Source organism: Ctenocephalides felis, unplaced genomic scaffold (assembly GCF_003426905.1).
Source record: "Ctenocephalides felis isolate EL2017-DRISC unplaced genomic scaffold, ASM342690v1 CF-g0.4_SCAFFOLD_01886, whole genome shotgun sequence".
NCBI lineage: Eukaryota > Metazoa > Arthropoda > Insecta > Siphonaptera > Pulicidae > Ctenocephalides > Ctenocephalides felis.
Window position 1 is genome coordinate 140,291,858 of NW_020538040.1, and position 23,424 is coordinate 140,315,281.

Sequence of the window (23,424 nt, forward strand, 5' to 3'; positions counted from 1 at the left end):
CTAAAATACTTCCAAATCTGGCAAATATATAATAAAAATTATGAAGTTTTGCCCACCGTTAATTCTTGATCGAAAATTGTGTTAATTATTGGAAAATATTAAATAAGTCAATGTGTATGCGTTTCATCATGAAATAAAACTTCTAAATCTTTAATAGACACATAAAATCGTCTGACGTATTCATTAAAATGCATTTATTCAATAATGGACATATAATTTAGAATGGATGCATTCGTTGAATGTATTTAAGATTATCAACATTCGTCGTTTCTAGACATCAAGGCACCAATTGATTCATTTAAAATGCTTTCTATTTTAGATGAAAGAATATTCGGTAGTTGGTATTATAAGTGGTATCATTCGACAATACAGATGATATTCTTTTAAGTAGTAACCGATATTACTCTATTCACTAAATTTTCTAATTTCTAAGCATCTTCAATTTTAACGAAATTTTGTATGTATTAGATTTAATAATCAAAATAGTATTAATTAATACATTGCGAATATTTTTTATATCCTTATTTAGTCGGTATTTTATTTGCTTTTTTTTTATTTTTTCAACGGCATGAGTTTTATGACCTGTTGTGATAATACTTTTCAAGTACGTGTTTCTTAGAAGACAACTCAATAGTTGACTTATCCATATTTAATTTTTTTATTGGAATTTTTTTAATAATTGTCAATATTTTTTTAGTTTAATGTAGCAATGACTGGAAGGATTAATTTATTAATCTTTTATTTAATTTTTTATTTTTATTTAATTTATTAATTAGATTTAAAATACTACTCTATTCATTATGTCAATAAATTGAATTATATTTCAATAAAGTTATAATAAAAACTTATAAGACAATAATGAAGTAATAGTGGTTAGAAATTTATTTCTACTTATATATATTAGGGTGATTCTTAATATAGATGTTCTCGAATTTCCTTGCTCCCAGGAGTTGCTTCCAAATTGATAAAAAATAATTTTCCGAAAGGTTTTGTTCTTAATATTACCTCTTAAATAGTCCGCACTTCAACCAAAGTTTCTATGGAAATAACATGGGTAAAATTCCATTTGTTTTATAACTTAGCAACAAGTGACAAAATTTTGGTAATAACATTTGCTTCTATTGATCATAAATAAAAAAATACGACAAAAATTTGATATATTTCATAAAATAAGTATTTACTTAGGAATAAGAACCGAGAAACTTTGGTTGTAGTGTTTACCTTAACTTTATTTTTGCATCAATTTTCGAATACTAAATATATATCTAAAGTATCTCTATATATCACGTTTAAATATATTCGTACCTCAGCATCGGTGTATGTATATGTTCGATTGTGCAATTGCTTCAATATAAAAATTCCGTGATTATAAATTCAAATCAGCCGTTACAAGTTACCTGCGGCCGCGCCTGCGACACTTCGTTCATTCTTGTTTCTTCCGTGCATCTAAATGTGTTTCTGTTCCTACATATTGAACACATATATAATACATCATCGAGTACAGTCTTGCAATATTTAAATATGCAAACATAAAAATAGGTTAAAATAAATAAAAAATATGGTATGGGATTTTTACCCGATCATCTCTGAACACGAGCGTAAAAAGTTGTAGTATCTCACATATATCCAATGAGCTACCGAGACGTTAATATGGAACACTGTAGTAAGCGCACGTATTGCCCGCAAACTTTTAAACCTTAATTAACATTTATAATTAATCCCCTTTCGTAGGCCTATAATATTTTAAAGACATCGGTTTGACTATCAACTCTATCGCCATGCGTAGTTCCAACAAAATCCCAGAAAAGTAAACCTTCTCCTTGTGGATTTTGATATTTTAGTCCAGATTCTATTTGATTTTTTTAATTGTTACCAGTCGTTTTGACATGTCCGTTCGGACGTATTTTTGTTTTATTATATTGGTGACAACCTTCATGGCATTGAGCTTTTACACGGGATGGTTGCTACCCCTTGGAAGAGAGGGTAGCGGAGTGTTTTGATGGAACTAATTATCCACTTCTAAAAGTAAAGTCCGCGAAACAACATGTATAATAAATAACCAATAAATATATTTTCTTTCATTATAACTTAGTGACAAATCAGTGATTGTAATAAGAACTGCAACAAATACATACAAATACAAAATAAATCACTGTTTAATACAGTTCACAGCTACGAGGGTTAAATTATAACCCAACAACCTGAATTATCGAAGGAGAGTTTTAATAAAATTCTATAACTACGTAACATAAATGCTGTTGGATTTTTATGTGAGTAATGATGGTAGTAAATCAAAATTATTTGGAAGTTATTTTAAAGCAACATCATAAATTATTTACTTTTGGGTTAAGGCATGGATGTTGTATAGGCTACTGTAAGACCTTAAATTTCTATCAGCCTAACCATTCTTTAACTATTTTGCGTTCTTAGGGCGGTTATGGCGCTGAAAAACTATTTCTATAATTTAGATCAAATTTATATATATAAAATACTATGAATTTTTTGAATAGACGTAGTTCTGTGAATAGTTATACAACCCTCACATAGAACTGTGACATTATTTTTTTTCAATAGAATCTATGTGTGATCCGTAGATCTAGCAGTAATTTAACTTATGTAAAGCTAATTGCAAAATTATCCAACACATATTTTTATTACTTAATAAACTTTGAAAAGTAATCTGAAATTCAACTGCTTGTTATATCGCATAAATGATAAATATCATGGCGTTAATTTTTTGCTTTTTTGTTATGTAGTTGAAAGAAGCAAGCTTCAGCAAAACGTCTTTTGAATAAATTTTCTTCAAAATGAAGAATAGTCGTATGGAAAAAGTCTTGATATGTGTATGTGTTCTGGCTATATGAAATATATAGCTTTAAATTTTTGAGAATCGTTTGCTAACGATGACTTTTGAATTTGGTATAGTTTTACCACTATATATTAAAGCACAATTTGAACTGATTTGATATACAAGATTTCCAAAACGTTCCCAATCGAAAAAATGATATATTTCATAAAAAATAGTATTACTTTTAGAATTTTTTTTCTTATGAACAATTGATTTATTGTCGTATATACGTAGATGATCAAGTTTATAAACATGTTTGAATATTCTTCTTACATTTATAAAATTGATTCTTTGCTGTAAATGTCATTGCCCGACCAAACGATGCTATCAAAATATTTGTTATTTTGGCGCACGCTAAAAATAGCTCTATTCGCAATTCAATAGCTTGATCTCAAGATAATATCCTTTATTATCCCAAGAAGCTAGAAAACATTATTGTATTCAGATTGTGACAACATTTAATGGTCTTACAAAGTATAAAAAAGAAGGAAGTTTACTTTTGTTGTTGGGTAATCCGATACTCATAATAGTATTTCCACAATGATGTTTTTTGTACTTGGTTTTCGCGACATTGTATTATGATCAATCAATAATGTTACTTTGAATAAAGTTCATTCAACCCGGAGGAAAATTTTATAACAATATTAAGTCGCGAAATTCTAATTAGCTTGAAGGCTGATAAACAAAATATTTTCTTAATAATGCATTGTCTTTTTGATAAGTATTACGTCTGATGATGTTCGAATTGTCTCAACGAGCTATTTTCAAATTTTATCTTCATAGACTTTTAGCAATAGGATTTTTTTACAATTTTTTGCGCTTAATAGTTGTATACCGCCACGTAGTTATGAAATTTTTTAAAACTCTCCTTCGTTAACTCAGGTTGTTGGGTTATAATTTAACTCTTGTAACTGATTGCTTGCTAAGTTATAGTGAAAGAAAATATATTTATTTATTATTATTATACATGTTGTTTCGCGGACTTTACTTTTAGAAGTGAACAATTAGTTCCATCAAAACACTTCGCTACCCTCTCCACCAGGGGTAGCAACCATTCCGTGTAAAAGCTCAATGCCATGAAGATTGTCACCTTCATGGCCAATATAATAAAACGAAAATACGTCGGAACAATAGTGTAAACTATTTTAAAACTATTAAGTAAATTTTATAAATTTTGTTCTTTTCTTCTAAAAGTGTGTGTGATGTCATAAGACCCTGTAGTTAATATATTTTCATAGTAATATTTTTGTATGATATAGTATCTTTTGTATGATATAATATATTTTGTGCAGTTCAGTTTTTTATGCATTTTTAAAACTTTAGAAAATATTTCACTGGTCAGTACAAAATACATACATAGTGTTCCGCAGTATTGATTATATCAAATATGTATCGATTTTAAAAATCCAATTTACTATGATTCAGAACATGTAATCAATATCGTGATATAGCTTAAAATATATTATCTGAATATAATTGTTTAAACAATACAAATAGAATGTGCTAACTCGTTAATAAACCTTTCGATTTGCACATCACAGAATAATTTTCTCTTCAATTTATTTTACATTAATGACAGATTCTCATTAGATCTCACAATCTCGTTATTGGCAAACAAATTAGGCACACAATCACCTGAGCATCATACCGTTATGACTGACTTTACAAATAAACAATAAATAAACACATTGTATTTGCAATTTCATTTGACTTTCACAATCGAATTATGAGGCAAAGAGCCAATTTCATATAATTACCTAATTGGATCGACACAATTTATTCAGGGCATTTTTTATGCTACTGGTTTGAAATGTGATACTAACAGATCGTTGATGAAATACTTCATAATCATAAAAGAATCAATTTTTAAAATTAAGTTTAGCACGGATTATTTTGAGATTTTAAAAAAATGTGAATCACTTTTTGAATAGGGCTCGCCCGTAGGTCAGCGATTAAAAGCGACGGGACTTGTTTCAGAGGCCCCGGGTTCGTTACCCACTTCGAGCAGCCTGTTGTCAAGCAGCAGTGACAACGATTTTCACTTGAAAATATAAATAACAATATGTTTCCAAGTAAAAATAGCCCTTGCCCGGCATTGCTGCACCAATAAAATGTCAGCTCTATTAGATTAATTCTAATAACAAAATCATCAAATATGGATGGATTAACCATTGGGTTACCATCTAAAATAAATACGAAGTAAGGAGAAGTTTCAGCCTAACAGCTCATAGCACGTAAGGTTCTGATTGCTGTTCGAAAATATATATATATAAAAAAAATACTTTTTGAATAAGCGGGCAGACAATTATTTATTATTATTTACATACAAAATAGAATTTTGTTTATTTACATACAAGTTTACATACAAAATAGAAATTTTATTATAAAGTTAACAAGTATATTAATTAGAGTCTGGCTTCCATTAGCTTCTCAGAGGAATATAATTATATTTACGAAATTATTTGACATCAACATTCAAAAAAGCATGTTCCTATGTATGTGATCCAAAATTTGGCCTTCCTTCAACGTTTTCTCGAAGGATGCTCTGATTTCCAACATAAATAAATTGTCGAACTAAATAAATTGTCAAACTTTTCGGAAGTGCTAAATCTCAATTATTGAAGTAAAACTTCTTTAGGCGAGACTAGGATGTAAATCCGTACAAATGCAACGGAAGTACGTTACGGCAGATAAGAGTCGTTAAGATAAGAGACGAGTGTCACTGATTCGTCATTCGCTCTCGATGATATCATTTCTATACGGGTCGATTATGATTAGTCGTCGTGTATGTGAATAAAGATCTATCGTTGTATGCGTGCCGGCCTCAACGTGGTATGCGTACCGATATCGACAAGGAAATCGGCATAGATAAACATATTAAAGTTAAATCGTAGAACAAATCTTGATTTAATGAAAAATGCCTGAATCAGAAGAATATTTTACCCTGTCCCCCGTAAATAATTATAATGAAAATAATAAAACAAATGCAGCTTTTGCGCCATGTATGAAACATAAGTTTATTGAAATAATTCTATATTATTCGTAGTTTCTATAAATCTTTGAAGCTATTGAAATAGAAAATATTTTTTGGGCAAATCAGATATTACAGCTGTTCAAAGTTTGAGATTATATCGCCAGCGAAAAAGTAAAAATATACCATCAGTCTGTATAAATGTATGTTAATTTTAATTACATGAAGTTCTTCAAACACAATTACATGAGTGAATTTGCGAAAACAATATTTCTTTAGGCGTTGTTTAACATAATTCATTGTGTGAACGAATATTATAGAAGTTATTAATCAGCAATTACTTCATTTCTCTAATAAAGGTTTATTTCTAAATGCTAATTACAATGACAAAACCGATCATGTCATATTTGAAGTATGACTTTAATTACATCATTGTTTTCAAATATTATACATATTTTTAATGCTATTATAAACATATTATTTATAATTTATCATTATATAAATGTGTATAATGGTTGCCATTAATAAATATGTGCATCACAAGTGTTACCTTATTACTAATAAACATTATTCAAAATTGTTATACGAGTATGACGTATTTATTTTTACTTAAATGCCATCTTGTACAGTAGCAAATAAGTTTTACTTCAATCGCGTGTGAATCTTACGCGCACTCTTTTTTATTATTATTGCGACTTGTATATATTGCATAATTAATAACTTTTTTATTCTATTTTTTAGGACGAATTAAGCGAAGTATTCGAACAATGGGAAACAACTCAAACATCTGACCGAAGAAAAGCTCCTAATCCTCCTGAGCGTATTAGCAGCAAAGTGAAGACCATCATCAAAAGCAACAATAACAACCAGAGAAAAATTAACGGAGATCAAATTCATAAAAATGGCTACAACAATTTCGAAACCAATAATATACGTAGAAGAGAACGTTCATATTATGAAGATGATGGACAACTGAAAGCTGAAGATGCTGCCTGGTCAGAAGGGATTGTTGCAGAAGTCAATTCGATAATTTATCAACAATTGAGAGTTTTAGAGGACGAACGAAACGATACGGTAAGAGATAGATAAAATAGTGATCAAATCCTTAATTTTATTAATAAAACATACATTTAAGTAGTTTAAAAAAAAATTGAAAAGGAGTTGATTACAAAACAAAGCAATAATGATAAATATTCACAAACAACTGCCAGTGAGTAGAATCCTTTTCTGAGAAGAAATTTGTGTTTTTGACAGAAAATTTCATTTGCTGGTTTTGTGTTTTCTCGGTTGTAAAAATTAGGAAAATCAATGTATGTGTATTTGCATGTCTGAAAAATTTGGTAATTTTTTCGCAATCAACATTTTCCAAGCATTCCTGCAGAAAGTTTTCTTAATTTTACTGTTGAATAGGTAAATATTTGTTTCCAATGATAAAAAATATGGACATCTGATATGTTTGAAATAGTTTAGGGGGCGGTAAATCGAAAATAAGTAAGGTAAGTTATAGTAAGTTATAGTAAGTTATAGTAAGTTATAGTAATGGGCCGAAAATCGAAAATGAAAATTTTCGCATATTTTCACGTTTCAGAGGTTTCTGATCATTTTGACATACCTCAGAAAAAATTGATGTGTGTGTGTTTTGTGTGTCCGCATTTTTTCGTTCACGTTTTCGGGCGCACGGATCAACCGATTTGAATGGTTCAATAAACATTCGATTCCTATTTATCAATAAAACGCCGTGGTAAATCGGAAGATGTGCAGATTAGTTTTTGGCAAAGGCAGGTCCAGCCCTTACGGACATACGGAGCAAAAAATGCAGAAAGTAGAAATCGAGTTTTTGAGAGAACGGACTATCTGAATGATCCAAAAAATATTCAATTTGTTCTGATTTGTACAAAAAATGGCAGTTTTTGAGAAAACTCAGCATCCGATTTGAATGATTCATGATTCAAACTTTCTGCTTGTATTGACAAAACAATTGCTTTTACAAAAAAAATATTTAACAAAAAAATTGGATGTCGAAAATAGTTCAAATTTCAATTTTAATTCTGGCTAAAGTTCTAAAGCTCACTTATATACTTTAAATATATTATTTTAAATACAGTATTTATAATAATCTATTTGAAAACATTTTGTTTCCGTAAGGGAAGTTCTAGCAATTTGTCTTAAGGCACGATGCCATACACCACTAGTTGTCAATGTTTGTTTCTGGTATATAGATTTGATTCAAACCTCAATGAAAAATTCCAGAATATAAAATTAGGTCAATTTTTATTCAAATTTTATACTTTGAAGTTTTGGTTTATATCTTCAACAGAAATATAATCGATATAAGAACTTTTTCGTATCTGCTGGAAAAATTAAGCATTACCATTGAAAAAACTATTTCAATAACTTTTTTTGTAGGTCACATAAATTATATGTATTTCTAACTATAACTGTAGAAATATGTTGTAGCTTAAAATTAAACACTACATTTTATTAAAATATTCTTGTATTTGTAAGTAAAAGGTATCCAGCAGTACATAATTGATAATCATATTCCATTGCTATTTTATAGCATTTTTCAACATTAATCTATAACACATAATGCATATTTTGTATAAAAAATGCTAAGTTCTTCAAAATTATTTTTTTTATCTCTTTAGAAAGTGATAAAATTTTTTGGCAAAATGAATGGATTTGTTCTACAATCGAAACTGGTGAATTTAATGTAAATAATTTAATCAGACAATAATATGAGATTTTTTTAAACTTTTGTTGTAGACGCACATTAAAATGTGTAAATTACAAAACATAATTCTAACTATTTTAGATCGTATATATTAAAAATATATAAAAAATTATGACCACTCAAGTCTACAATCTAAGGGAAAAGCACAAGGTGCAGTAAAAATTCATGTTGTTATTTTATTGCCGCTATATTTTTAGAGATTTTCGTTACAAGTACGGTTTTCACATCCAATTTTCAACCATTAGATAAATTTATATATTACTACCACAAATTGTGGCTTTCACGCTCCTATAACGGGTAACAAAATCAAATTATCAAATAGTAAAATATACGTCCAGTGAAATGGCCTAGACTAAACACAATCATTTTAGTTTTGAAGGCGTAGAAATTTATAATGGTTACTGATGCACGTATTTCAACATGATGGACCTAGACTTTCGCATACCTTAGGAACTGTCCAGTAAAATATATGCGTTTGCGAATGTGATAAATAAGGACTAAGCTTTCATCTTGAACTATCACGACGTTAAGTAAATAATTGCCCAGCTGTAATATATCCGTATACCTCATTGTCAGTATTGTATTAAGCTCTTTTTACGTTGGACAGGCTGCCCTGGAAAGGAGACGAAGGTTGTAAAAAACCTAGATGATTTTCGATTTGCGTTAAGCAAATTTTTGAATAGATTGACAGTGCATGAACTAAAATGAAGTTTTTTATTTATTTTAACAATAATCAGCACTACTCGTCCTGTATATTTGAAAACATAACCTTGTATTCCACGAGAAGGCAACCCAACGGTTGACCATTCACTTTTGCTATTTTCACTTGAGATTGTTGGACCGATTTTACCGCACAACAGACAAATGTTATGGCAAAGCTATGTTATGAAAAACTTTCCATACTAAATATTCAAAAAGCCATGTGGTTGCTGTGCAGTCAGGCGTTTTTCTCAGATTGTCATGTAAAAATCCTAATCTTAAGGAACCGCACAAATGTCAAAAAAATGATCTTAGATAACATGGTCTTTCTAACTCAGCTTCATAACATACGAGTGACGTTGTAGTTTATGTGTAAAACGACTGATTTACTTTGCTTCATTAAACATACCCAAATTTGTCGTCTTCATATGAGAAAACGATATAATTAATACTTGTAAGTATAAGTTTCATTGAATAGTTACCAGTTCCAATAGATGGAGGATTTATTTCAGTTTTTTTTATATGGGGCACCAGTCCGGAAAACGTGTATAATGATAAGTATATATTTTTTTTAGGTGCTAGGGTGCTAGGGGCTATATGTAATAGAAGTAATTAGTAACAAGCTTTTTTCAATAGAATCTTAAGACATTAAAATATTTTTTTGTTTTGATTGGGCATATAAACGGTCCTGGATAATATTGACCTAGCTACTGTCCCGCAGGTTAACGCAATGAACAGAACTGTGCAGGTATGACAGGTAATAAAAAATTGAACTCATTGATCATAAAATTTCGGCTTGAGTTACTACTATCGGCTAATTTTAATTTTTATATATCTTATTTCGTTTCATATTTACTAATCTTTGATAATGTATAACAATTGTTGTGATTGCTAAATTGTTTAAATAGTTATCTTCATCAATGTAAGGAAATTACACCTGGGGTTAGTTGAAACAAAACTTCGGGGCTAGTTGTTACATACAAAAATTGTATACAGATTCAAGTGAAGAAGATAAGATAGAATTTAGCGTTTGTAAGATATAGGATTATGTAAATTGTGTTTCAGGAGATACTATATCTTTTATTTGTATTAATTGTAGTTTTCGTTGATTTATAAAAAAAAAAATACTTTGCAACATGTAAATTTTTCTAAAAATAAGCAAATATGTGTCAGAGGTATTATTGTCGTTTTTTATCGTTACTACTTGCTCCGAAGGATGTTACAACTAGCCCACAATACGACAGTTGTAAAACAGCAATTTTTCTAGATGAAGATTAATTGTGAAATAATGAACAATAGTTAAGGAATTATATTTTTTTGATTCGGTAGAGAAATACTTACAGCAACTATCCATCTTTATTTCGTAAAAATGTAATCAGTGTAATTAATGATATATTAGTTTAAAAAAACAAAACATTTACAAACCCCTAGCTTCTTTATTTTACATCAAGCATTAGTCACTTCAGACTGATGTAAAAATTGATATAACTGCTGCTTGATATCATTATTTAAAAATATTATTTATAAGTTATTACATTATTTAAAAATATCTTGTATTACATCTTGTTTCTAAACTACTCATTTTCTTGAACTTGAAATAGTTCTCTTCACTTAACAATGCAAAGATCATTGCAATTTCAAAATTGCAATAATACTTCATGATATATAATATGAGCAAGATACGCGTAAATTAAACTTCAAACGAAATTCAAATAATAATTAATACAAATTACGCAGAGTTCAGATTTAGATATTTCATATTATTATTTAACAAACTCAAGGATATGAAAACTGAAATTCATCTCAAACAAACAAACAAACAATATTAGCAATTATATCTAAAATGCAAATCATATTTATATAAGCTCATTCTCGTATAGATACAAACATAAATAATTCAATTAAACAATATTATATGAGAATACACATTGCTTTACAATTAAATCTAAATATCAAATATATCAGCATTTTCAATTAACTTGTAGATAATAATAAATGAAATATTTATATAAAAAAGCTTATGTAGAAACAAACGCAGATATTAAAACAGAAGCATCAAAAGCTTAATTAAAAACTGCGCGTATTGAAAGAAAAGCATACATCTGAACAAAAAAGCCAAAGTGAAAACAATTACAGATATTAAAATATAATTGTGAAACAAAATATAGAGAGTACATGTTGCAAGTGGTAGAAACTCTGCCTTGCAACCCAAATGTTCCTAGTTCAAAACTGTTATGAACCAGTGGTAATATCAATTTAATTAATAAAAAAATATCATAAATAGATCAAAAATAGATTATAAATGTGTTCACTAATAAAAGTATATTTAACGAAATATATATTAAAAATAAAATACATCAATCATTAGGTTGCGTTCTAATAGCAATAATCACCACAACAGTTCATAGCGTACCAATTTCTAATTGCTGTTCAAAAAAAATTTCTTTTTAAAATATAAAATAATTACGCAGTTTAAGTGTATTTACGCCATCTTTTCATGTAACTTGCCAACGCACTTCAGTACTTTTTTGAAAGTTGGACCTCTCCAAGTCGACCGATTTAAAAAAAATCATAGTTCAACCAAAGGGTTAATCCTTGAAAACTTGATAAATTATGTTTTTTTAATGTGGTCCAAGAAATGTTATTCACGGTTAGGGTTCCAAAGTTTAAATGAACAAAATTAATGAAAATTAATCAAAATAACCGAAAAATGTTCATAATTTCACCAAAGCTATTCTAAATTTATTTAGGACGGTTACAGTCAATACTATCACCCATAACGTCCAAGGTCTGGTACACCCTGTATATGGAGAAGAATCGTTGGCCAGAAATGATTGTTGATATTTTTTGTCTGATCATGATTTGGACCCTTAAATGCCTACTAAAACTGCAAGAATGCAAACCGGTGAAACAACTCTTGGGATCAGTGAGTGGTTAAATTTATTTAATTCAATTGTTGGCTAACTGTTATTCAAACCATCGCTAGGTTATGGAGTCTAAATTTATCGTATCGTATATAATGCATTGCTAAACTGTATGTAATGTAGTTAGCGAATTGATTTATATATAGGATATATGAATTTTGAAACTGTTTATACGAGTGCACTTCTCGTAGTGTATCTATTTATCGAAAGGTGCGGTACGTTGTGTGGAAGACTAAACTAACGACGTTTAGTAATGAGTGAGTAGGCGAGCACACTCCTTGCTCCTATGACCGATCGGCCGCAACGCGTTTCAGAGCACATAGGATATATGCGATATTTCAATGAAAAATTACGAGTACGAGTACGAGTACAACATACGACTAGGTGCTCACAACATTACTGGACATCCAAAGAAGATCGAAATTGAGAAAACTCATATATATACCCTATATATATATATATATATATATATATATATATTTTGTATGATTCTGAATTTGATGTTGACATATGTATTAACAAAGTCTAATAATCGGGCATAACATCAATAAAAAACATGATGTTTTTTATTGATGTTATGCCCGATTATTAGACTTTGTTAATATATATATATATATATATATATATATATATATATATATATATTTACTTCGGTTTCTCGACGAAATTCCATGCCATGATTTTCCAATAGAAAATAAACTCCTAATATAAAAGACAATTATTAAACCAATATGGTCCTACGGCCTACAACTACGGGGTGCGGCCAGTAAATCGAACATAACTATTCTACAAAGGTTCCAGAATAAAGTTTTGAAAAAAAATCGTGAACGCTCCAAAATACGTTCCCAATTGGTTGATGCATCAAGATCTCAGAATTCGAACTATAGAAGAAGAAATTAGTCTTTACTGCACCAGATATAAAGCTCGTCTAAGTCGTCATCCAAACGTATTAGCGTTAGATCTGCTCAAGCCTTTACCACTAAAGCGTCTCAAAATAAGAATCTGCAATGATTTACTACAAAATATAACATAACATCCATGAAGGCGCTATCGCAGGATAGCGATCCTTCTCACGCAGTCAAATAATATATAACTGTAACATATGTAGCTGAATGTACTTTGTATAGTTTGTATGAAAAATAAATAAAAAAAAAAAGATTTTCCATACTACTGAGGCAATCACGTGAGGTTTTTAGGGTGTTCGGACGTATTTTCGTTTTATTATATTGGCCATGAAGGTGACAATCTTCATGGAATTCAGCTTTTACACGGGATGGTTGCTACCCCTGGTAGATAAGGTAGTGGAGTGTTTTGATGGAACTAATTGTACATTTCTAAAAGAAAAGTCCGCGAAACATGTATAATAAATAATAAATACAAATAAATCTTCTTCAATTAGAACTTAATGACAAATCAGTGATTGTAATAAGAACTGCAACAAATACATACAAATGCAAAACAAATCAGTGTGTAATACAGTCCACAGCTACTAGGGTTAAACTGAAACCCAACAACCTGAGATTAAGAAAGAGAGTTTTAATAAATTCCAACTACATGGCGGTATACATTGGGAGAGAGGGGGTTTGACAAAAAATCACGAAATATCATGTGGGGGAGGGAGGCGTGTAGTAAGATATCACGTGCATTTATTTTTTACATGAATTTTTAAAAAACAATTCAAACATTTGCAAAAAAAAAAACAAAAATTGTATCTAAAAATATGGTAACTAAAAATACACGTGATGTTTGTGGGGCGGTAAAACTGAATATCACCACGTATCACCAAGGGAGAGGAGGGTCTAAAAATATTTAAAAAATGAATCACGTGATTAATGATCGCTTTCACAACTTCACTGGATATTATATTAAAAGAAGATCGAAATTGAGGAAACTCATATAGATAGGGTGGTATCTAGGTGATGAAATTCCATGATATGATGGTGTTGATGCTAGGAAACTTTGTGCATACTACTGATGAGTTATTTCGAACAAAAAGCAAAAGTTGTAATGTTACTTAGCAAAATCTGCAATTTGGTTGCCAACGATGATACCTCTCAATTACTTAGTAATACTACATTTTGGCCGTACACCAATCAAAAGGATGGTGTAAATGAAAAAAATTTCTAGCAAGCTTATCCCGTGGTTTAGTGGTGAAAATTTTGGTTCTGAAACTACAAGGTTCCATATTCAGCGTCTCCAATAACCCGACATCAAGCAGTGGTGGCATCCGTTTTCACTTGAAAATATAGATCTAAATACATTTTTTAGTGAGAATAGGTAGTCCAGATATTACTGCAACGAATTAAAAATATCACAAAAAATATGTATATCATAATTAGAAAAGTAAAACCAGTAGTTGTTTTATTTCATAGCGTTCTTAAAGCGTAAGCGTTAAACTGCAACTCGATCATGGAATTTTAAGATGTTTTCAATTTACTACATTGAAATTTTACTATATTGATTTTTACATACTTCTTTGCGTAAACATGCTTATAAGGGCTATTTTTATTTGGGAATATATGTATATTGGACTCTTTTATTCAAGTGAAAATCGATATCACTACTGTTAAATGAGTTGCACTCAACCTAGGACTTCAAGTCACCAACCTTGCTGCTGCAAAACCGAAGATCCATTATTCTTTCTTCTACTCCTGATTTACTCACAGGAAAAAAAATGAGATCTACTTCTTAAGTACAAAAATATAATGTAACCATTACCTTCGATTTAGAATAATCGGGATGTGTTAGTGACTTCAGCAAGAAAAACAATTCTAGAATCTTAATGAAAGAACATTGTATCGCAAATAGATCATAGTACGTTACCATTGATAATATACACAAATACCTCAAAATAAAGTTGGTAAAAAAACCTTTTATCTAATAAAGGAGCTCTAAGCACTATGAGAAAATTGGTGATCATTGGAATCAGTATATAATCTTGTCGTTTGGTTATCCAATCGATTTATTCGATCGATTATTATATAAAATGAAATTTTAAGTTTCTCATCCCTAAGCACGATCTGTACAATGAATGATGTATTGCATATGCACTTGGGTATGTTCTCATATAAGATCTGCTTGCACATTTGTATGATTCTACTTGAAATCGAAGAAATAAGTGGAACTTTCCTGGGATTTTGGTCGGGTGCATTATTTTAGTTTTAATTTGAAGTAATTATTGATACTTTTTTTATTGTCGATTTGCTATTTATTATAACAAGCAATATATAAAGCATACCTATATAATTATTCTAAATTTTTAATTAACTCGTTTATATGATAAAACATGAGATAGTTCTCGACCTATATTATAAATGTTTATGGTTATTTATATTATATTTCTAACCAATAAGTAAAATTTTGTGCCAAGTAAAAAGATAAAAGTGCCAATTGAGCTCTAAATCTGACTTTATAATTTGTAAATTAATGGTCTTTATCCAATATTTTCTAATATAACAAAAAGTTCTACTCTTTACAAAAATATCAATATGAGTTTATCAAAATTCTATAAAAAATTCTATATAAAAATTGAGGCTAAATTCTGTTACTGTTATTTATACATGAATCTAACAATAAGCACATTTATGAATATGAAATAATATCTTAACGGACGGAGTATAAAATTATAATGTAACGTCAGAAAATACCTAAAAATGACTACAATTTCTAAAAATTCTGAGAAGTATATATAAAAATAAAATAATAAAAAGTAACGTTACAAAACAGTACAAATGAGTCATTTACCATTCCGCCATCGTAGATTTAGTTTTAAATCTTACATTTCCTCATTGTTTGCAATATATTACAGCAAATCCTACGTTAACAATATCTTGAACCCATATACCATGTAAAGTCTATCTATCATTATATAGAGAATTGCAAAATCTTTAATGATAAATTGCCATCACACCTTCCTTTGAGTATTGTTATTGTTAAGTTTCTTGTAAACGCATATGTAATGCACACAATGTGCAATCATAATTGATTACACAGGGTTGTCATAAGTCAGAAGACTAACCTCGATTCTAAATCAGATGATCAGTTTCTGTAGAGGAGACGGGAACACGAAAATAATGGAAGTGATTGTGAATGATGAATGCTAGGGCGGAGTAATAAATGATATAAATGATCAACACAGTTTCAGAAAATAGATGGTTAAGCATTAGTTAGGCTAAGTTTTCATGACGTATCTATAGAGTGATTTAATTTCATTGAGCAAATGTGTTCAAAGTTTTAGGGCACGATGATAGGAATGGCTGCATTCGTAAATTGTGAAAACGAATAAAAAATTTTAAAATTCTCAAAAACATTTTTTTTTCAAATTAAAAAAAAAAACTTTTTTAAATAATTTAATTTTTGGTAGGGGAGGTTTCAGCAATTTGCCTTAAGGCACGATGCCATGCACCACTAGTTCCAATTTATTTTTAAATATTTTATTTCTAAATTCCAAATTTAAATCTAATCCATCTCAAATGATGTCAGTAAGCATCAAAAGAAACTGTATAGTCTGTAGAGGATATTGTCAGATCAAACTCGCGACAGAAGATTGTAAATATGAAAACTAGGGTTTGTCGGTTTTCAAAAACCGGTATTTGGCGAAAATTATGGTATTCGAAAACCGTTTTTTTTTTTGTGAAAAAAGTCGGTTTTCACTGCATAAATGGAATATGACCAATATAGCTAAATATAGAAGGTAGATGAAAGCGTTTTGATTATTGAAATCATATCCGTTCAATAGCATTTGATATTTTATCAGTCTGCAATGGTTCCCAGAAAAGTTGTGTACCTATATATTAATCAGTGTGACTTCTTCGTCGCAGAATCAGATAGACGTTCTCAGTTTTTTGAAATCATATTTATTAAATAAACAATTAGAATGTTTAAAATTAATTAATTAAAATTGATCGGAACGGAACAGACAATACCTGGGTTTAGCTTAATTATTTTTAAAACTAAAATTGATATTAACATGTATGTATCAACATGTATCTAATTTTTTTTTTAATTTAATGCATTTTTTTTAATTTAAAAATGTGTTATTTTTATTTATTCGAAAACTTTCTTTACACTGTCATAAAAATATTTTCATTCTTATATGTGAAAATGATGCATGAATAACGAATAATTATTTTCAAAGTTATTTAATCAAGATAAACTATTATTTTTTAGTTCTACTAAATAAAATTAAAATAATTTTGTTTACTATCTATAAAATTGAACAATAAATAAATTCAGTCAAATACTGCTCTCAATTACACTAAATTTGCGGATAAATTACAGAATATTCGAGCAAAAATTTATTTTCTATATAATATTGGAAAACCGGTTAAAACCGGTTTTTTAGTAAAATTAAAATTCGAAAACCGGTTTTCTGAAATATCGGTTTTTGTATAAACGCTAATGAAAACCCACAACATTGTCTTATGATTCACTTGATCCAGTTCTTCATTTTTTTACCTCATTATTAATTGCTATAATGTCATATGTGGATAATAGATAATCATTGCAGAAAAAAATCATATCTAATTTATTCCTATTTTTTCCAGTCATCGACTTCATCATCAACTTTCACAAAAACATTGGAAATAAGAGAACCACGAGACCAGTACACTCAAACAACCCCAAATTCTCTGTCGCCAGCGACCTCTAGTGTGACTTGGCCTTCTGAATATTCGCTTTATGACACTTGCAGAAATGGCATCGAAGAAGAAAATGACAATAAATCTTCATCCGCAAGTTGTTCATCTTATAACGAAGACGAGGCTGCTAATTCCAAAGAAGAACTTAGTTACGAATGTTTGGGCTCTGGTGACTCTTTGGATGGTATTTCTACTTCGTCCGCTTACCAGCGGAAGAGATGTTGGCTTGGAATGGGTCACGGGATAAGAAGTAAGTGAAATAATAATATATATATTTTTTAATTTTATTGGCCTCCGCTTTACAGCATTTTTAGCCACCTACATTATTCATATTATTTTTATCATATTCTATACAATTCTCACATATATATTTCTTATACATCCATTATATATACAGTATCTTTTTTTATATCCTAATCTTCCATTCAATTTTCATTCTTCTTCTTGTTTCTCAATATGTTCTACTCATATTTCAAACTAAACTTCTTTTTTCCTTCTTACTTCTAGTACAATTTTTTCTTGTATTCTACAAATCAACAATTCTTAATCTACTTTAATATTTTATATTTTTAATTCTGGTATTGCTGGAGATTCGCACCGAATTCCTTCCAGCGTTTGAGTCGAGAACGCTACTGAGTGAGCTATTCCCGCCACAAAATAATAATTGTATTTTATGTTACGTACTTATGAAATTTATTAAAACTCTCCTTTGATAATTCAGGTTGTTCGGTTATAATTTAATCCTTGTAGCTGTGGACTGTATCAAACACTGATTTGTTACTAAGTTATAATGAAAGAAGAAATATTTATTAGTTATTTACTAAACATGTTGTTTCGCGGACTTTACTTTTAGAAGTGCACAACTAGTTCAATTAATACACTCCGCTATCCCCTCTACCAGGGGTAGGTGTATGTGTAGTATGTATTAGGGAATGCAATACCGATGGAAAATTTCAATACCGGTATTTCGGTAATTTTTCATTTTAAAACCGGAATACCGGTAAATTACCGGTATTTTTATTATCTTAAACAAACGTAAACAAAATTTGAAGTTACTAGTACAAATATTAAAAAAAATGTCTATACAACAACTATATTCAACTAAACAATAAAAACAATAAAATAAAACAATAAGTTAATTTTTTTAAATAATAATTTAACAAAAGTATATCCAATTTAATTGATTCATTATCACTATCGAGTATATTGAGTACTTTTCACGAAAACAAACTTATGAGTAAGAAAGACCAAAAACTCATAAAAGATCATATTACATTATTATAATAAACTGTATTGTCTGTATCCGATGTGTTAAATTAGCATAATCTCCAATATTTTAAAAAAATAATTTTTCTACAAATATATTATTTAAGATCGGATACTTTGAGATAAATAATAAGTTACTATAATTGTTGAGTATTGTTGTTTAAAACAATGTGATGCTTCTATAATATTTTCAAACTTCGAAACGTTGTCGAAAAATAATATTTTATAATTGTAATAAGAAGCAAAAATATTTAGTAATTATCATAATTATTATGTATAAAGTTAGAAAAAAATAAAGATTGCGCAGGGGTAATCTGTATGATATAAAATATTTTGGCGCAAATATCACTTAAAAATCGTTATATTTTTACAAAAGATGAAACAAACATCATAATCTATCAGTACAATTCTATTTATTGTAAGACGATATGAAGTCCTTAGCAAAGCAATAAATATTCAGTTTAATGACGAGTTGTGATAATATTTGACATTTGTTTATCTTACAGAATCACTTGAAGATATAGCTGTTTATGCGATTATGGAATTTAAAGATTTAGTGTATTATGTATCAAATAGCGCTTATGTAAAATACCGAAAATACCGGTAAAAATACCGCCAAAAAATCGGGCGGTTTAGCGGTAATTCCGTATACCGGTATACCGGTATACCGGTATTGCATTTCCTAGTATGTATATATGGATGGATATATCTGGTATGTTTTGATAACAACTTTTAACCAAATTTCTTCTATTTCTTTTAGATCCATCAAGTGCTGACGATGCAATGACCCAACCATCATCAGCTGAAAATCTTCTCACTGATTCTCGCAGTGAGGAGGTTGATAGTGGAATTGGAATACTATCCGACGTGGACAAAATCCACAACGGACTTAGAGCTCAGTCTAGAATGACTGTTGATTGCGAAGAAGGTGAATTTTATGATGATGTTGATGATGAGGAAGATAGAAATAAAAGAACAATGGAAGTGATGATGGAACTTGGGACGAAATCGTCTTCGGATCCGGTACTGAAGACGAGGACCGACGAGGATGGAATGATCGGCGCCCAGAAGAACAAAGTGAGTACTAATATTTAGCATTATACTTTTTTATTTTATGATGTTGTCTTTCAATATTAGTCAGTCAGCCTGCTAAACAATGATAAAATGATGCTTTACTTTAATTGGTATGGTTTATGGAGTAGGATAAATGATACTTTTATGACATCATTACGCATAAATTAAAAAAAATTATATTGAGTCATACGTTTTATGGAGTTTTTTTTTTTTAATCCTTTCCATTCGGATGCCGTGTGAAAAATACATATAAATCTTGCAATTCGCGAGTGGAAAGAATATTAGCTGTTTATTAGATTGTACTATATTTAACACAAATAACTTCTGCGAGGTAATTTTTACAAAACAAGAAATAATTGAACTGAAAAAAAATCTTAGGTACATTTAACATGAACATAGGTACAATTTTAGCAATTTGACTATAGACCCTTAAATAATTCTTAATTATATTATTTTTTGGTTTGTATAGTTTGATATTAATATTATTATTATTATACTTAATTATATTTATTAATTATGAGAAGTTAACAAAATTTAAATTTATTAATATTCAAGAACAAAAACTTTCTTTAGAATTAAAAATATGACATAGGGCTCGTTTGCACCCCGGCCATTTTATTTTAACCCGTCTTTGGGGTAAAAAGGAAATTTTTGAAAAAAAAAACAGCAAAAAACACATTTTTACAATTATAAATTAGCTAGGAGTTTTACTAAACATAGTCATATAGTTGTTTGTTTGATATATACTATTTGTGGTGATACAATAGATTTAGTTTTCACATTATAATTGTTCAAAGTCAAATCGGACCTTTGTGCCCCGCCCACGCCCTTCTCATTTTTTTTACAAATAGCACGCAATTATATAGTTTATTTATTTACATTAACTCTTCATGTAATGTGCTTATAAATTACCCGATGTGAATTTACTTATTCCTCGAACAATTTAATTTCATTGAGTTCAAGTCCATAAAATGTAATTATTCTTACTTGCTGTTGTATAATATATGATTCCGCAGCAAATAGCTTTCAGTTATCAATGCGTTCTGTTTTCTGTAGAACGAAGCGTCACGTCGTTAAATCTTGTAATTATACGAGGTGTGTTCAAAAAGTACCCGGAATTACTAATAATTAAATTTCGCGGGTCTGGAGTGTCTGATTGTCAAATTTTTTTTTTATTGTGTTGGTATACATGCCCCTAAAGTATGATGAAATTTTCAGCTATATTCACTGTTTACTTTGTCTGTGGTAGTCGCTAAAGTTCGACGTGTTTTTCTGAGCTCGGCGATTTTTACAATGGAAGAATTGAAAAGTCAAAGAATTTGTATTAAATTTTGCGTAAAAAATGAAATAAAGTGTTGCAAAGTGCAAAAATTCACCAGATATGGCTCCGTGTGACTTTTTCCTATTCCCAAAGTTGAAGAGACCCATGAAAGGACGGCGGTTTTCCTCGATTGAAGAAAATCGCTGAGAGTGCTCAAGGACATATCAAAAAGTGAATATCAAGGGTGCTTCGAAAATTGGAAAAAACGCTGGCATAAGTGCATTATATCTGGGGGGGACTACTTTGAAGGGGACCACATTAATGTAGACGAATAAATAAATATTTTTTTGAAAAAACGAAAATTCCGGGTACTTTTTGAACAGACCTCGTATATTATTTAACAATTCTGATCCTAGTAGCTTCTAGCAAATGGTGATGAGAAATTGTTAAGAAATTTTATTTATTAGAAATATTTACTATATTAACAACGGATTCAATTATTCTAGCAATTTTTCTTTAAATTCTTTGAAAATTGTTATTCTTTCAACTAACCTAATTTCTGATCCTTGTGACTTATTGGTTAGAGGTTTTGACTCTATTCCCGTCTTAACCAGCTTGATATCATGTAGTAGTACAAATAATATCCGGTGCATTATTGCAAGTTACCCCTCTATTGGAAATATATCTGATAATAATTTCTTCATAAAGAGAATGAACGACCATTGGGTTGTCCTATAATATAATAGCACTAGATTATAAGGAAAGCCCCAACATCAGCTCCATCAGAAGAGATCTTATTGCTGCCTATAATATATAAATAATTTTTATTTTTTATTTTTTATTATACTAATAACAGTTTATATCTTCTATTGCTTCTCTATAGTTTTATATAAAAAAATTCTCATTCAGTTTTAAATAATAAGCTTAATAATTTTATAATTACATATTACATCATAATTTTTAATCGGTTGTTTGAAAAAAATTTGCTTAACAAGTAAGAAACCATAGCATTTCGATTAAATTTGAATACGATTTCAATACTAATTTTTTTTACACTTAAGCAAATTTGTATGAGGTCGTTTTTGAGATCGAGAAAAATCTAATTAATACTTTTTCTTTTATTTATTTAGATGTATTTTTTAGAAAAAACTTGCAATCAAATTTTGATTTGTTTCTCCCATAATGCAAACTTAAATTTTAAATAGTTTAAATTATTATTCAAATTAAAATACGTTATTAAGATCTTTATGATTTAAAGTGATTTTTTTCGTAAGTTTTTAAAACTTTTAAACTTAAAATATAAAAACGTATTGCTATTAGACAACTGCATTGAAAATTTTGCTTTTTCGAAATTTGCTTCCTAGCTATTGTTTTTTCGTGAAAATTTCTAGAAATGATGACCTATAGAACCAGAATCTCGAGGGCCAGAATATATTAACAATATATGTAATGTGTATAGATTTTTTTATAAAATACAATTTATTGATTTTATAATGACATTTTCATGAGCAACACGATGTTTGTCCTTTCTGGCTCTGATTTTTATTTTTACAGGCTTTAAATATTATTTTTGCATCTGTCTCACGCATTTCTGCAGGGTTATCTTTACTTGAAACCATATTTTTAAATAAAAATAAAAATCACAGCCAGAAATTCCGATCATCACAGCCAGAAATCACTAGTACCAGATATGAGGGTTATAGGCTACGTGGGATTTGAACTCGGAACCTCGTTTCAAAGCTCAGGTTCACTCACTTTCGCCACGGATTTTTTTATATTAATATTACTCTTTCTTTGTTTATAATTATATATTTTTTCTATTTCTGGAATAAGTATGAAGTTGATTTGTTTAGCTCTTACGGTTTGTCCAATACCTAACATAAATTAATATTTTATATAATATCATTTATCAAATTTAATCTCTATTTTTTTAAAGTCTTTTATCGGAACTTTCGTAGAGTTAACAAGTAAATTTTCCAATAAAACTTCGCAGTATTTATTTTAGACG

General features: G+C 29.3%; 1 protein-coding gene across 5 annotated transcripts in view; it reads left to right on the forward strand.

Annotated features, from left to right (window-relative positions):
- Positions 1–23,424, forward strand: part of LOC113377986 (rho GTPase-activating protein 7) — a 794,747-nt gene that overhangs the window by 361,875 nt on the left and 409,448 nt on the right. For all 5 annotated transcript variants that reach the window (XM_026618466.1, XM_026618470.1, XM_026618468.1 and 2 more), the window contains exons 3-5: positions 6,561–6,893; positions 17,723–18,065; positions 19,842–20,158. In XM_026618466.1, coding sequence (XP_026474251.1) covers positions 6,561–6,893; positions 17,723–18,065; positions 19,842–20,158 — 993 coding nt within the window. The remainder of the gene's footprint in view (positions 1–6,560; positions 6,894–17,722; positions 18,066–19,841; positions 20,159–23,424) is intronic.